We start from the raw sequence: 17,277 nt of genomic DNA, 5'->3' as shown, positions 1-17,277 counted from the left end.
CCATCAGACAGTATCACACCCCCTACTCTACCTCTCCCATCAGACAGTATCACACCCCCTACTCTACCTCTCCCATCAGACAGTATCACACCCCCTACTCTACCTCTCCCATCAGACAGTATCACACCCCCTACTCTACCTCTCCCATCAGACAGTATCACACCCCCTACTCTACCTCTCCCATCAGACAGTATCACACCCCCTACTCTACCTCTCCCATCAGACAGTATCACACCCCCTACTCTACCTCTCCCATCAGACAGTATCACACCCCCTACTCTACACCTCCCATCAGACAGTATCACACCCCCTACTCTACCTCTCCCATCAGACAGTATCACACCCCCCTACTCTACCTCTCCCATCAGACAGTATCACACCCCCTACTCTACACCTCCCATCAGACAGTATCACACCCCCTACTCTACACCTCCCATCAGACAGTATCACACCCCCTACTCTACCTCTCCCATCAGACAGTATCACACCCCCTACTCTACCTCTCCCATCAGACAGTATCACGCCCCCTACTCTACCTCTCCCATCAGACAGTATCACACCCCCTACTCTACACCTCCCATCAGACAGTATCACACCCCCTACTCTACACCTCCCATCAGACAGTATCACACCCCCCTACTCTACCTCTCCCATCAGACAGTATCACACCCCCTACTCTACCTCTCCCATCAGACAGTATCACACCCCCTACTCTACCTCTCCCATCAGACAGTATCACACCCCCTACTCTACCTCTCCCATCAGACAGTATCACACCCACTACTCTACCTCTCCCATCAGACAGTATCACACCCCCTACTCTACCTCTCCCATCAGACAGTATCACACCCCCTACTCTACACCTCCCATCAGACAGTATCACACCCCTACTCTACCTCTCCCATCAGACAGTATCACACCCCCTACTCTACCTCTCCCATCAGACAGTATCACACCCCCTACTCTACCTCTCCCATCAGACAGTATCACACCCCCTACTCTACCTCTCCCATCAGACAGTATCACACCCCCCTACTCTACCTCTCCCATCAGACAGTATCACACCCCCTACTCTACCTCTCCCATCAGACAGTATCACACCCCCCTACTCTACCTCTCCCATCAGACAGTATCACACCCCCCTACTCTACACCTCCCATCAGACAGTATCACACCCCCTACTCTACCTCTCCCATCAGACAGTATCACACCCCCTACTCTACCTCTCCCATCAGACAGTATCACACCCCCTACTCTACACCTCCCATCAGACAGTATCACACCCCCTACTCTACCTCTCCCATCAGACAGTATCACACCCCCTACCCTACACCTCCCATCAGACAGTATCACACCCCCTACTCTACCTCTCCCATCAGACAGTATCACACCCCCTACTCTACCTCTCCCATCAGACAGTATCACACCCCCTACTCTACCTCTCCCATCAGACAGTATCACACCCCCTACTCTACACCTCCCATCAGACAGTATCACACCCCCTACTCTACACCTCCCATCATACAGTATCACACCCCCTACTCTACCTCTCCCATCAGACAGTATCACACCCCCTACCCTACACCTCCCATCATACAGTATCACACCCCCTACTCTACCTCTCCCATCAGACAGTATCACACCCCCCTACTCTACCTCTCCCATCAGACAGTATCACACCCCCTACTCTACACCTCCCATCAGACAGTATCACACCCCCTACTCTACACCTCCCATCATACAGTATCACACCCCCTACTCTACCTCTCCCATCAGACAGTATCACACCCCCTACTCTACCTCTCCCATCAGACAGTATCACACCCCCTACTCTACACCTCCCATCAGACAGTATCACACCCCCTACTCTACACCTCCCATCAGACAGTATCACACCCCCTACTCTACCTCTCCCATCAGACAGTATCACACCCCCTACTCTACCTCTCCCATCAGACAGTATCACACCCCCTACTCTACACCTCCCATCAGACAGTATCACACCCCCTACTCTACCTCTCCCATCAGACAGTATCACACCCCCTACTCTACCTCTCCCATCAGACAGTATCACACCCACTACTCTACCTCTCCCATCAGACAGTATCACACCCCCTACTCTACCTCTCCCATCAGACAGTATCACACCCCCTACTCTACACCTCCCATCAGACAGTATCACACCCCCTACTCTACCTCTCCCATCAGACAGTATCACACCCACTACTCTACCTCTCCCATCAGACAGTATCACACCCCCTACTCTACCTCTCCCATCAGACAGTATCACACCCCCTACTCTACACCTCCCATCAGACAGTATCACACCCCCTACTCTACCTCTCCCATCAGACAGTATCACACCCCCTACTCTACCTCTCCCATCAGACAGTATCACACCCCCTACTCTACCTCTCCCATCAGACAGTATCACACCCCCTACTCTACACCTCCCATCAGACAGTATCACACCCCCTACTCTACCTCTCCCATCAGACAGTATCACACCCCCTACTCTACCTCTCCCATCAGACAGTATCACACCCCCTACTCTACACCTCCCATCAGACAGTATCACACCCCCTACTCTACACCTCCCATCAGACAGTATCACACCCCCTACTCTACCTCTCCCATCAGACAGTATCACACCCCCTACTCTACCCCTCCCATCAGACAGTATCACACCCCCTACTCTACACCTCCCATCAGACAGTATCACACCCCCTACTCTACCTCTCCCATCAGACAGTATCACACCCCTACTCTACCTCTCCCATCAGACAGTATCACACCCCCCTACTCTACCTCTCCCATCAGACAGTATCACACCCCCTACTCTACCTCTCCCATCAGACAGTATCACACCCCCTACTCTACACCTCCCATCAGACAGTATCACACCCCTACTCTACCTCTCCCATCAGACAGTATCACACCCCCTACTCTACACCTCCCATCAGACAGTATCACACCCCCTACTCTACCTCTCCCATCAGACAGTATCACACCCCCTACTCTACCTCTCCCATCAGACAGTATCACACCCCCCTACTCTACCTCTCCCATCAGACAGTATCACACCCCCTACTCTACACCTCCCATCAGACAGTATCACACCCCCTACTCTACCTCTCCCATCAGACAGTATCACACCCCCTACTCTACACCTCCCATCAGACAGTATCACACCCCCTACTCTACCTCTCCCATCAGACACTATCACACCCCCTACTCTACACCTCCCATCAGACAGTATCACACCCCCTACTCTACCTCTCCCATCAGACAGTATCACACCCCCTACTCTACCTCTCCCATCAGACAGTATCACACCCCCTACTCTACACCTCCCATCAGACAGTATCACACCCCCTACCCTACCTCTCCCATCAGACAGTATCACACCCCCTACTCTACCTCTCCCATCAGACAGTATCACACCCCCTACTCTACCTCTCCCATCAGACAGTATCACACCCCCTACTCTACCTCTCCCATCAGACAGTATCACACCCCCTACTCTACCTCTCCCATCAGACAGTATCACACCCCCTACTCTACCTCTCCCATCAGACAGTATCACACCCCCTACTCTACACCTCCCATCAGACAGTATCACACCCCCTACTCTACACCTCCCATCAGACAGTATCACACCCCCCTACTCTACCTCTCCCATCAGACAGTATCACACCCCCCTACTCTACCTCTCCCATCAGACAGTATCACACCCCCTACTCTACCTCTCCCATCAGACAGTATCACACCCCCTACTCTACACCTCCCATCAGACAGTATCACACCCCCTACTCTACCTCTCCCATCAGACAGTATCACACCCCCTACTCTACCTCTCCCATCAGACAGTATCACACCCCCTACTCTACCTCTCCCATCAGACAGTATCACACCCCCTACTCTACACCTCCCATCAGACAGTATCACACCCCCTACTCTACCTCTCCCATCAGACAGTATCACACCCCCTACTCTACCTCTCCCATCAGACAGTATCACACCCCCTACTCTACCTCTCCCATCAGACAGTATCACACCCCCTACTCTACCTCTCCCATCAGACAGTATCACACCCCCTACTCTACCTCTCCCATCAGACAGTATCACACCCCTACTCTACCTCTCCCATCAGACAGTATCACACCCCCTACTCTACCTCTCCCATCAGACAGTATCACACCCCCTTCTCTACCTCTCCCATCAGACAGTATTACACCCCCTACTCTACACCTCCCATCAGACAGTATCACACCCCCTACTCTACCTCTCCCATCAGACAGTATCACACCCCCTACTCTACCTCTCCCATCAGACAGTATCCCATCCACTTCCCTGCCCAGCCATAATGGCTACAGCTGGAGTATGTTTATATAACGATGGTGAGGGACTGGCTATGAGACACGAAGGGCCTGGTGTTGATGATTCTAGCTCACAAATGACGGAGAACAAACAATGTAGTGTCGTGATCATCCATCAGGAATGAAACATACCGCTTTAGAATAGATCAACACTTGTTTCAACTGATAAACTAATCATGGTAGTCAGTCTGGACCTTGGCTATTTGAATACGTTTGGTTAGTACTGGGCTGGCTGAACGTCAGCCTGTTTACATCCTGTAGCCTCCCAGGACTGGAGTTGAAGACCCTCCTCAGCTCAACCTGATTCCCATGACATGGTGAACTCACATAGCTCTGTTGCGTGTGGTTTTGTTTTCCTCGGGGAACCAAGAATAATCAGTAATGTCCTCTTCAAGAATATTAGACGCAGGTCGACAGGAGGCCTCTTGAGGTCATGTTAAGCTGTTCCAGTCTGTCTGTCAGGGCCACTGTGTCCATTGGGGATATCAAACCTCTCCTGGAGTGGAGTGTGAGTAACAGGAGCGGAACACAAATCCTTTTTCCAGAGGCCACAGATGAACATTATATTTCTCTTTAGACCTGTTGCGTTTTATGTAGCAGCCATTTTTCTTCATAACATTTTTTTTAAAACTCAAATAATTGTCCATGGCATGGAGAGGGATGGTAGATCAGGTATAAGAATTTGCATTTGTGACTGCATGTGTGATTGTGTGGGCATGCCTGTGTATCTGTGTGACAGTATTCTCTCTATAATATACAGTGAAGCCATAAAAGGCCACTGTTTGTCTGATGGTGGGGAGATGTAAAGTTCTGGCTCCAGTGTAGCTCAGTAGTTACGTTATATTTATAGCCTCAGATCAAGTGGTCCGGCCCACCCCAGTCACCCCACTGCCCAGTCCCCGGGTACTGCTGCTCTTAAACCAATCAAGCAGAGACTAGGACTGGTCTTCTCCCTCAACTCTCGGTCTGCTCTGACTCCTCTAGCAAGAGGCACACAGGCTGAGGCTGCCGCACTCACAGGTAGGAGAACACTTCTCCGGACACTTCTCTCTCTACTCCGGCTGTGGTCCACTGTTCTGGTAACTGACTACTGGTCTACTCTCTTTTTTTACACTTCCTTTGGTTGTTCTAGACATCCGTTTGTTGATTTCTGTCTGTTCCACTGCTCTTCACCTCACTTGTTAACTTGCAGCCACTCACACAGCTGAGGCTGAGCTGCCAATGCTTTTTTTCAGGCTAGAGCTTGTTCTCTTTGGCAGCAAATTAGCTTTTTGGATTTGTGAATCTTTGTGATGCTTTAGAGCTAACCCTCTCATCCTTTTATTTTGGAATTAGGTGGTTGATGTTTGTTTCAGATTAGTTTCAAATACTTTGATAAATACAGCTGTCAATAGCTATCGGTAACTACCCACTGGGCACACACTGGTTGAATCAACGTTGTTTCCACGCAATTTCAATGAAGTTACTTGGAACCAACGTGGAATATACACTACCATTCAAAAGTTTGGGGTCACATAGAAATGTCCTTGTTTTTGAAAGAAAAGCAATTTTTTTGTCCATTAAAATAACATCAAATTGATCAGAAATACAGTTTAGACATTGTTAATGTTGTAAATGAGTATTGTAGCTGGAAACGGCTGATTTTTAATGGAATATCTACATAGGCGCACAGAGGCCCATTATCAGCAACCATCACTCCTGTGTTCCAATGGCACGTTGTGTTAGCTAATCCAAGTTTATCATTTTAAAAGGCTAATTGATCATTAGAAAACCCCTTTGCAATTATGTTAGCACAGCTGAAAACTGTTGTCCGGATTAAAGAAGCAATAAAACTGTCCTTCTTTAGACTAGTTGAGTATCTGGAGCATCAGCATTTGTGGGTTCGATTACAGGCTCAAAATGTCCAGAAAGAAATAACTTTCTTCTGAAACTCATCAGTCTATTCTTGTTCTGAGAAATTAAGGCTATTCCATGCGAGAAATTGCCAAGAAACTGAAAATCTTGTACAACGCTGTGTACTACTCCCTTCACAGAACAGTGCAAACTGGCTCAAACCAGAATAGAAAGAGGAGTGGGAGGTCCAGGTGCACAACTGAGCAAGAGGACAAGTTCATTAGAGTGTCCAGGTCACAACCTCTCAAACCTCTTTGGCAAATTCTTAGATCTTAGATTGTACTCCAAATAGGCCTGGAATGTATGCTCTTTTGCAAAAATATTGACTTGCTACGATGAAGCAATATGGAGGGTCCTCTTTGTCTGGATCTCAATGTATTCTGTTCAGGGTGTCCATCGATCAATTCATTCGGTTCTGTTTTTCTAAAGACTCTTAAGAGAAGCATGTGGCATTTTTTCATGTGGTGGATTTGCGAGATGCACTGAACGCTGAACAGTAAGTAGTCTTTGAAAACGAAGAGCGGCTGAATACAGGAATCAGTGCGGTGTGGCTGGATGAAATGAGATGGAGGTTTGGGTGGGCTGGGCAGTTGCCTGAAGGGCCACGTTTTTGGAGTGGGGATGCCCCTCCATGGTAGGGGCCCTGGAGTCACTCATCATGATCTTTTATTAGCCATGGTGTCATGGTAGTGTCGTGACAATTTGTGTGGCTGGTAAGACTATGGCCCTGCAATGAAATTATGGCTAAAGCAACAAATTGTGGTCCAGGGACCAATATTTGGTCTGTTGCAGTATAATTATAATAATAGAGATCCATTGTAGACCTTGAATTAGACAGGAGATTGAGGGGAAATGAGACCTCGTTGGGCTTAATGTATGAATCCATGTTGTAACGCACGTCATAAGAAGGAGAAGTGGACCAAAGCGCAGCGTGGTAAGTGTTCGTGATAATTTATTTCAAGAAACACTCAAACAAGAATAACCAAAAACAACAAAACGAAAGCGAACAGTTCCGTCAGGCTCAGAATGCTAAACAGAAAATAACCTCCCACAAACGCAGGTGGAAAACAGGCTGCCTAAGTATGATTCCCAATCAGAGACAACGATAGACAGCTGCCTCTGATTGGGAACCACACTCAGCCCAAAAACAAAGAAACAAAAAACATAGACGTCCCTACCCGAGCCACACCCTGACCTAACCAAACATAGAGAATAATAAGGATCTCTACTGTCAGGGTGTGACACATGTACTGTAGTAAAAGGGTCTGAACTACTGCTAACTCCTACCAAAGGTTTTGAGCATGACTCTGATTTGGGAATGGATGAATTGAGGTCTTTGTTGTGGTAGGGAAATGGGACAGGAAGTCAACTGAAATTAGATTTGGATTGTTATAGGCTACTGCATGTGACAGTGTGTCACAACTACGCTCATGTCTTATTCTGAAAATTGGAAGTATCTACACATCGTGACAGAGATCTATCTGTGTCTTATACCCAACACTATTCAGATTTTTCTAGACTACAGGGGGGAGGAAGTATGTCAGTGTGCTGGTGAATAAAGTCTGCAATGCAGGTTTAATTGAATTAGCCTATTTCTTGAGACTTCAAAGTTTTTCAGTTGTCCTTGACAGATCAAATTAACCTGCAAATCAACCATAATTATTTCTGTGGAACCTAGTATTTGTGAAGTGCGTGTCTCTATTTACAGTAGGGATCACAAAATCACTCAATTCCATTTGTGGAGGTGGACGAGTTACGTTGAGTGTTGTGGTGTGTGTGGAGGAGAAGGAGTTATGTTGAGTGTTGTGGTGTGTGTGGAGGAGAAGGAGTTATGTTGAGTGTTGTGGTGTGTGTGGAGGAGAAGGAGTTATGTTGAGTGTTGTGGTGTGTGTGGAGGAGAAGGAGTTATGTTGAGTGTTGTGGTGTGTGGAGGAGAAGGAGGAGGAGGAGGAGGAGGAGGTGTGTAGCTCTGTTCCAAACTCCTCTTATTGAGTCATGGACATCAACGCCAGCACACCGCCTCCCTGCCCCTGCCAACAGATGCTCCAAATACTTCATCTTGTCATCCTGAGATCGTGGATCATCCGAGTCCATTCCAAAACGGAGGGAGGAGGAAGACAGGGGAGGCAAAGAGGGAGAGAGGCCTAGAAATATCCACTGTTGTCGTAAACCTCTGCCAGAAACAACCTGTGGAATGAAGTCTCCCTATTATAAGAAAGAGATACGCAATGAAATGCATCACTACATACCTCATTGTCAATTACTTCAAACTCTGCTTCTCTGCAGTGTTGTATTGTGGACCACTGGGTGGCTACCACAGGAGGCTGCTGAGGGGATGACTGGAACGGAGCGAATGGAATGGCATCAAACCATGTTTGGTGTATTTTACTCCATTCCACTCATTCCGCTCCAGCCATTACCACAAGCCCGTCCTCCCCAATTAAGGTGCCACCAACCTCCTGTGGCGTCTACCCCATAGAAATAGACTTACTAAAAAGTCCCGCGGACCACAGATTGCCACAGACTGCCCCCTCAAAGGTCATTCTAACTCTATGATCTATGCAAGGCGTCTGGCTGTCTGTCCAGGACGGAGAGGGGGACACAGTGGAACTCACTGCGGACTTCCTGCCCCACAAAGGATCATGAGCGGGATAGCCAGGGGTTAGCCAGGGGTTAGCCAGGGGTTAACCAGGGCTGAATGGGGAGACAGAGGACAGCTGCGGGGCCCAGAGCAGACTTTGGCACAGCATGCCACCCGTTCTCTCTCCTCCATCTTTAGAGGCTTGAGTCGTCTTTCCACTGTATCCCAGAGCTACACATTGTGTTTTACTAGCATAGGCATACATTGTTGTGTATTGTTCTTACCGTACACCAGCTAGGATTTTTGGATCAAATGCATGATTTAAAACTCAACCGTATGAGTACACCTAGCATTTAAATAAGTATTCATTGATACATTGATACAATTAGCATTTCAGGCAACCCACCAGGCACAGATGTCAATTCAACGTCTATTCCATATTGGTTCAACGTCATTTCATTGAACCAGTGTGTGCCCAGTGAGAACTATTTACATTTCTGGCTGATTACAACATTCTACAACTTTAAATTTGAAGCTCTTACACTAACAGCTGTGTCCTCAGCTGATGCGATAGCTCACCAAAGCGGCTGATTGCGTAACCAATTTACTCTCGCAGACTTCGTTCTCCAAGTTCTCATGGTGACTTGAATTTTGGTCCGTTGATTGAACCACAGAGATACTTTTATTTCAGCTACGTTAGTACATTAGTAAGCCTTATATGCCGTAGTCTAGTGCATTATGTCATCACATCACATTGCCCTTGTGGTCTCATGGTTATTGAGACCAATCCCCTGTTAAAATACATCACATGTTGATCAAAATCAAATATAATTTGATTTGATATGTGCGCTGAATACAACAGGTAAGCATTACCGTGAAATGCTTACCTACAAGAACTTAACCAGCAATGCAGTTTTAAGAAAATATAGTTAAGAAAATATTTACTAAATAAACGAAAGTTAAAAAAATGGAAGAATCATGTAACACTGAAACCAATTTTTCACTCAGGGGAAAAACTTCAATATAAGTCACATTTCCACTCAGTCTCCCATTGAAGAAACTGGGTGTCTCTAAATGTTTATGTCCTCTTTTACAGGCAAGAAAGCAAAGGGAGAGATTTGATCCAAAATGGCGGAACGCTACGACTGCCATTACTGCAAGGAGTCCCTGTTTGGGAGGAAGTATGTGCTCAGGGAAGAGAACCCCTTCTGTGTGAAGTGCTACGAGAACCTTTACTCTAACTCCTGTGAAGAGTGCAAGAAGTCCATTGGCTGCAGCAGCAGGGTAGGTGGTCCACTTCCTGAATGTGGTGGTGTAGAGTTTACCAGTACCCAAATTCGCTGTACCGTGATAGGTTGTATTCCTTCCTACTAGTATTCACTTCATTTCTATTACCCAGGTGTTAAACAGAACTTAGAATTAGAACAGGAGTGGATGGAATTAAAACACAAATAACCCAGACCCAGGCACAGTCATTGACCTAGAGGGACACAGGCCATACCACTATGCACTGATTCTCAGCACCTTAGCACACATGCACTCACTCATGCACACACGCACCCACACAGATATACACACACACACACACACACACACACACACACACACACACACACACACACACACACACACACACACACACACACACACACACACACACACACACACACACACACACACACACATATATTTTCAAGCTACACACATATCACAACTGCTGCTACCAGACTCTCATTATGACTGCTTAGTACTACACCATTTGAACACTTGCCCCCGAATCCCCCCCTTCCATAATACACGTGTAAATATTGGACTATAAATTGTGCCTTCCTGATTTGTACTTATATAATGTTTATTCTCTTCTACTGCCATTTACTTTATGTTCATATTCCTATCTTTTATTATTTCTTGTCGTTGTTGCATGAAGGAACCTGCAGGTAAGCATTTCGTTGGACAGTCAACACCACGTGTATCCTGTACATACGACTAATAGAACATGAAACTTGAAACTTGTGGCTTCCTAGATCGCATTCGTGCCTTGCGTTTTTTCAGCAATTTGTGTCACTTTACATGGTCATTAGTGTCACAGATGAGATGACTGTCACTCCGCCTGGATCGGCCTGGAGGGGGGCTCATCTGTGCCGAATGTCCCTGTCCCCTATAGCAGCTAGTCAGTCATCCGTCCTAGGCCTCTTTCAGTTTATCTAACCCATAGCTGTGATTGCCACCCCTGCTCCCATCTCATTATTCAGTCATTCATCTAAATTGGTAGCTAATTAGGCACATATTGTCACACATCCATTGTCACCAAGGCCTCCAGCAAATAGGAGTTGAGTTGAGGTCACTGCCATGACAGACCACTAGAACACAGTGTGTGGTAATCTTAACAGACTGGTGGGCCTTAGATTCAGTCAAAACGCCGATGTCCATTATCCCAGAAAAGGAGGCAACGAGGTGAATGGAGATACACCTGACCCTGGCTCTCTGTCCCGTCCTCCTTCTTCAGGACCTGTCCTACAAGGACCGCCACTGGCATGACGACTGCTTCCACTGCTTCAAGTGTAGCCGCTCCCTGGTGGACAAGCCCTTCTCCACCAAGGACGACCAGCTGATCTGCACCGAGTGCTACTCCAACGAGTACTCCTCCAAGTGCCATGAGTGCAAGAAGACCATCATGCCAGGTAAGGCAATGTCTGGCCTGACAGAGGGGATGGGGGGAATGGGGGGGGTCAGTGAATGGGGCTTTCAGATTGATTTGGCCAGTACACAATCTACTGGTACTGGTAAGGACACTACTGAAGGGGAAAGAGTTGACAGATTTGCCAGACATCTAACAGAGTTGAGGTTTGAGTGGGATTTGGCTACTAGCAAGTCTATTTGGTGCAATCATGGATGCCAAGTTTCCACCTCCTAGGACCTGTGTTAGGAGTTTGTGTAATGAATGATGTGGTTGCAGCAGTCAAACGGGACAGTGGATGGATCTGTCATAGTTTGGTGGAGCCAGCTCACGTACCACTACTGGTATCATTATTCAATGTGTCACATTGGAAGATCAGTCCGTGTGTAACCTGATTTTCCTGTCTTTCTGATCTCAATTATATTATTATGTCTACAGTTGAAGTTGGAAGTTTACATACACTTTGATTGGAGTCATTAAAACTAGTTTTTCAACCACTCCACAAATTTCTTGTTAACAAACTATAGTTTTGGCAAGTCGGTTAGGACATCTACTTTGTGCATGATACAAATAATTTTTCCAACAGTTGTTTATAGACAGATTATTTCACTTATCACAATTCCAGTGGGTCGGAAGTTTACATACACTAAGTTGACTGTGCCTTTAAACAGCTTTGAAAATTCCAGAAAATGATGTCATGGCTTTAGAAGCTTATGATGGGCTAATTGACATCATTTGAGTCAATTGGAGTTGTACCTGTGGATGTATTTCAAGGCCTACCTTCAAACTCAGTGCCTCTTTGCTTGACATCATGGGAAAATCAAAAGAAATCAGCCAAGACCTCAGACAAAAAAATTGTAGACCTCCACAAGTTTGGTTCATCCTTGGGAGCAATTTCAAAATGCCTGAAGGTACCACGTTCATCTGTACAAACAATAGTACGCAGGTATAAACACCATGAGACCACACAGCTGTTATACCACTCAGGAAGGAGACACGTTCTGTCTCCTAGAGATGAATGTACTTTGGTGTGAAAAGTGCAAATCAATCCCGGAACAACAGCAAAGGACCTTGTGAAGATGCTGGAGGAAACTAACTAAGTATCTATATCCACAGTAAAACGAGTCCTATATCGACATAACCTGAAAGGCTGCTCAGCAAGGAAGAAGTCACTGCTCCAAAACCGCGATAAAAAAGCCAGACTACAGTTTGCAACTGCACATGGGGACAAAGATTGTACTTTTTGGAGAAATGTCCTCCGGTCTGATGAAACAAAAATAGAACTGTTTGGCTATAATGGCCATTGTTGTGTTGAGGAAAAAGGTGGAGGCTTGCAAGCCAAAGAACACCATCCCAACCGTGAAGCACGGGGGTGGCAGCATCATGTTGTGGGGGTGCTTTGCTGCAGGAGGGTCTGGTGCACTTCACAAAATAGATGGCATCATGAGGGAGGAATATTATGTGGATATATTGAAGCAACATCTAAAGACATCAGTCAGGAAGTTAAAGCTTGGTCGCAAATGGGTCTTCCAAATGGACAATGACCCCAAGCATACTTCCAAAGTTGTGGCAAAATGGCTTAAGGACAACAAAGTGAAGGTATTGGAGTGGCCATCACAAAGCCCTGACCTCAATCTCATAGAAAATGTGTGGGCAGAACTGAAAAAGCGTGTGCGAGCAAGGAGGCCTACAAACCTGACTCAGTTACACCAGCTCTGTCAGAAGGAATGGGCCAAAATTCACCCAACTTATTGTGGAAAGCTTGTGGAAGGCTACCCAAAACATTTGACCCAAGATAAACAATTTGAAGGCAATGCTACCAAATACTAATTGAGTGTATGTAAACTTCTGACCCACTGGGAATGTGATGAAAGAAATAAAAGCTGAAATAAATCATTCTCTCTACTATTATTCTGACATTTCACATTCTTAAAATAAAGTGGTGATCCTAACTGACCTAAGACATGGAATTATTACTAGGATTAAATGTCAGGAATTGTGAAAAACTGAGTTTAAATGTATTTGGCTAAGGTGTATGTAAACTTCTGACTTCAACTGTATCTCTCTCTCTCTCTCTCTCTCTCTCTCACCTACTCTCTCTCTCTCTCTCTCTCTCTCTCTCTCACTCTCTCTCTCTCTCTCTCTCTCTCTCTCTCTCTCTCTCTCTCTCTCTCTCTCTCTCTCTCTCTCTCTCTCACTTCCCCCCTCTCTCTCTCTCTCTCTCTATCTCTCTCACTCACACACTTCCTCTCTCTCTCACTCCCTCTCTCTCCCCCCTCTCTATCTCTCTGCTCTTCACCCTCTCCGCTTCATCCCCTTTCTCTCTCTCCTTCTTTTTCTCCTATCTCGTTTGCAGGCTCCAAGAAGATGGAGCATAAGGGCAACAGCTGGCATGAGACCTGCTTCACTTGCCAGCACTGCCAGCAGCCAATCGGCACCAAGAACTTCATCCATAAGGACAACAGTAACTACTGCGTGCCCTGTTACGAGAAGCAGTTTGCCATGCAGTGTATCCAATGCAAGAAGGTAGTATATATATATATATATATATATATATATATATATATTATTATTTATTATTATTATTATAATTATAATTATTATTTGTTTTTACATTTAACCTTTTTTTAACTAGGCAAGTCTGTTAAGAACAAACTCTTATTTACAAAGACTACCTACACCGGCCAAACCCGGACGACTCTGGTCCAATTGTGCGCCGCCCTGTGGGACTCCCAATCACAGCCGGTTGTGACACAGTCTGGATTTGAAGCAGGGTGTATGTAGTGATGCCTCTAGCACTGAGACATAGTGCCTTACACTGCTGTGCCACTCGGGAGCCCTATATAACCCACTGGAGTGGGCTTAAATGGAGTGTACTGCATCCGAATGTATGCTTTTGGAGAGTTCTGGGTTAAAATGGATTGCTCCTCTCCAGATTCACATTTATTACCATTCTTTGTCAGCATTTAAAACTGGTTCCTTGTGCACACAAAACAAAGCTTGTGATGAATAGAAGTGCACCTCAATTCAGTTGAACCTGCATTATGCAGTACTTCTTTTTCCCATGGTCAAATACCTTCACAGGTATAGATGTTACCTAATTATTGATTGGTGGTTGAGCTTGTCACTTCCTGTTTCTGTCTACTGTAGCCAATCACCACAGGCGGGGTGACCTATCGCGATCAGCCGTGGCATAAGGACTGCTTCCTGTGCACCGGTTGTAAGCAGCAGCTGTCTGGCCAGCGGTTCACCTCTCGGGACGACTTGGCCTACTGCCTGAACTGCTTCTGCAACCTGTATGCCAAGAAGTGTGCCACCTGCACCACCCCTATCAGTGGTATGTATGATTACTCACATTGGCTCATCCTCGCACATACCTGTAGTCTCTGGAGCCAATCATAACATCCACTGAAGTCAAATATTCACTTAGTCATGTATGGATGTCAATGGGAGACTAAGTGAAAGTTCAACAGAAGTGGAAGTTAGGATTTACCCCGTATGATTAGTTAACTATACACTGAGTGTACAAAACACCTGCTCTTTCCATGACAGACTGACCAGATGAATCCAGGCGAATGCTATGATCCCTTATTGGTGTCACCTGTTAAATCCACTTCAATCAGTGTACAGGAAGGGGAGGAGACAAATTAAAGAAGGATTTGTAATCCTTGAGACATGGATTGTGTATGTGTGCCATTCAGAGAGTGAATGGGCAAGACAAAAGATTTAAGTGCCTTTGAACAGGGTATGGTAGTAGGTGCCAGTTGCTCGGGTGTGAGTGTGTCATGAACTGCAACGCTGCTGGGGTTTTCACGCCCAACAGTTTCCTGTGTGTATCAAGAATGGTCCACCACCCAAAGGACATCCAGCCAACTTGACACAACTATGGGAAGCATTGGAGTCAACATAGGCCAACATCTACGTGGAATGCTTTTGACACCTTGTAGAGTCCATGCCCTGACGAATTGAGACTGTTCTGAGGGCAAAAGGGCTGCAACTCAATATTAGAAAGGTTTTGCACACCCTAGTGACACATAAAGTGTCACTAGGACCAGGAATTTTTCCTTACCATGTGACAAAAAAAACCTGCCTGAAATACTCTGGTTCCTTATCCTTTCACTCCATACTCTCCACTTCTATTCACTCCTATTCAAAACATTCCGTAGTAACGACCCCAACTCAAGGTTCCTTACTTACAGTGAGGTTACATATTAACTAGTCAGGTGATCTATTTATCTGTTGTAATAGAGACATGGCACTCAGCTCATGGCTTTTGAATTCCTTCCAGAAAAATGTACTTACTCACTATCTATTAGAGTATTATTACTTTAGTGATCCGGAGTAATTTATAAGTGCGCCGGACAGTGTTCCCACGCTCACATCTTTCTCCATCCCTCCCTCTCTGTGCCTGTCTTGTCTTGCTTGTGCAGGTCTGGGTGGCAGCAAGTACATCTCGTTTGAAGACCGTCAGTGGCACAACAACTGCTTCAACTGCAAGAAGTGCTCCATCTCCCTGGTGGGAAGGGGCTTTCTGACGGCCCGCGATGAGATCATGTGTCCCGAGTGTGGCAAATACGTCTAAAAGCTGTGTGCCAGGAGGGAGCGTCAAAGCCAGAGAAGGCAAAGATGCAAGAGAATATAGGCCTACTCCTACTAACATTTCATTTATTATAATTATATATTTATTCAATAATACACATTTCAGGCTAACCCAAAGGGCTTTCTGCATGCACTGGCCTCAGATTGATACAGTATGTTGTCTGATGAATTGAGCACAAATTGCATTAGATTCTTAGAAAGAGATATCATTTTGATGTATTTTAAACAAAATAACAACTTTGTCTGTGGTTTGTTACCATTGAAACGTTTAACTATTGTATTATGTTGTATATGTTAGGATAATCATCCGTGACACATAACTATAAAAGGAGTTGTACTTTTCATTATAGCAGTGAAATCTAACGAGAACATGACATGTACCTGCACTCTAAATGTGAAATAAAGTATTTAAAACGCAATTAGTTGATAGAATGATCATTCTGACATTTGATTTTGTTCCAAATCTATAAAGACAACAATAAATCCCATGGGCTCTTGTCAAAAGTAGTGCACTATATAATGAATAGGGTGGCATTTGGGAAGCACACCTACAACCCCCATGAATGGCTTACCTCTGACTCCATCTAGCGATACAAACACCCCTTGGGGGAAATGGACTCTTGGAGTCTCGAACACTCAAAACCACATAAAGGAGGTATGGGATGTGAACATTAGTGCCTAAGGGCTAGGGTCTGGGCCTGGATCTGTCCTGGTGTTGGCTGCAGGTTAGCGTTTTTCTTAATGAATGTTGTTCTGGAGGCAGCTCTGCAGAGTGGTCACTAGCTGGCACAGCCACAAAGTAATTAACCCCTCATGCCTAACCCTAACCTTAAATCACGACCAAAGAAGCAAATTTTTGTTCTCATTAATTTTTACAATAAAATTCATTTTGACTTTGCAGCTGACCTATCTAAGGGGAAATCACTAATTTCTGCCTCCAGTACATCAATCTCTCAAATGTCTTGTTCTGGGTCGGGACGATGTGATTTCTGGTGGGGTTGTAGAATGAGCTGTCCATGGTGCTGAAAAGTTTCAGGGTGATGCTGTTGCTTGTTCAGGGTTGCTGTCCATGGTCTCGTACAGATGTAAGGCGCTGGTTTTGAGTGAAGAAATTGCAATTTTCTGTAATAAATAAAAATTCTAATAAT

General features: G+C 45.7%; 1 protein-coding gene across 2 annotated transcripts; it reads left to right on the top strand.

The window, feature by feature from the left end:
- Positions 1-5,157: 5,157 nt before the first annotated feature.
- On the top strand, positions 5,158-16,932 carry LOC106574225 (four and a half LIM domains protein 2). 2 transcript variants are annotated; one of them, XM_014149916.2, is made up of 6 exons: positions 5,158-5,399; positions 9,950-10,137; positions 11,360-11,534; positions 13,887-14,056; positions 14,681-14,867; positions 15,961-16,932. In XM_014149916.2, the coding sequence occupies exons 2-6, from the start codon at positions 9,982-9,984 to the stop codon at positions 16,110-16,112; spliced, it is 840 nt and encodes a 279-aa protein (XP_014005391.1). In that variant the 5' UTR covers positions 5,158-5,399; positions 9,950-9,981; the 3' UTR covers positions 16,113-16,932. The 2 variants fall into 2 exon arrangements, with proteins under 2 accessions (XP_014005391.1, XP_014005392.1); XM_014149917.2 differs by having other exon boundaries at positions 5,304-5,458.
- Positions 16,933-17,277: the final 345 nt, after the last annotated feature.

Source organism: Salmo salar, chromosome ssa16, assembly GCF_905237065.1.
Source record: "Salmo salar chromosome ssa16, Ssal_v3.1, whole genome shotgun sequence".
NCBI classification, from domain to species: domain Eukaryota; kingdom Metazoa; phylum Chordata; class Actinopteri; order Salmoniformes; family Salmonidae; genus Salmo; species Salmo salar.
The sequence above is the reverse complement of the archived record's forward strand: the minus strand, read 5'-3'. Positions and strand labels throughout refer to the sequence as shown.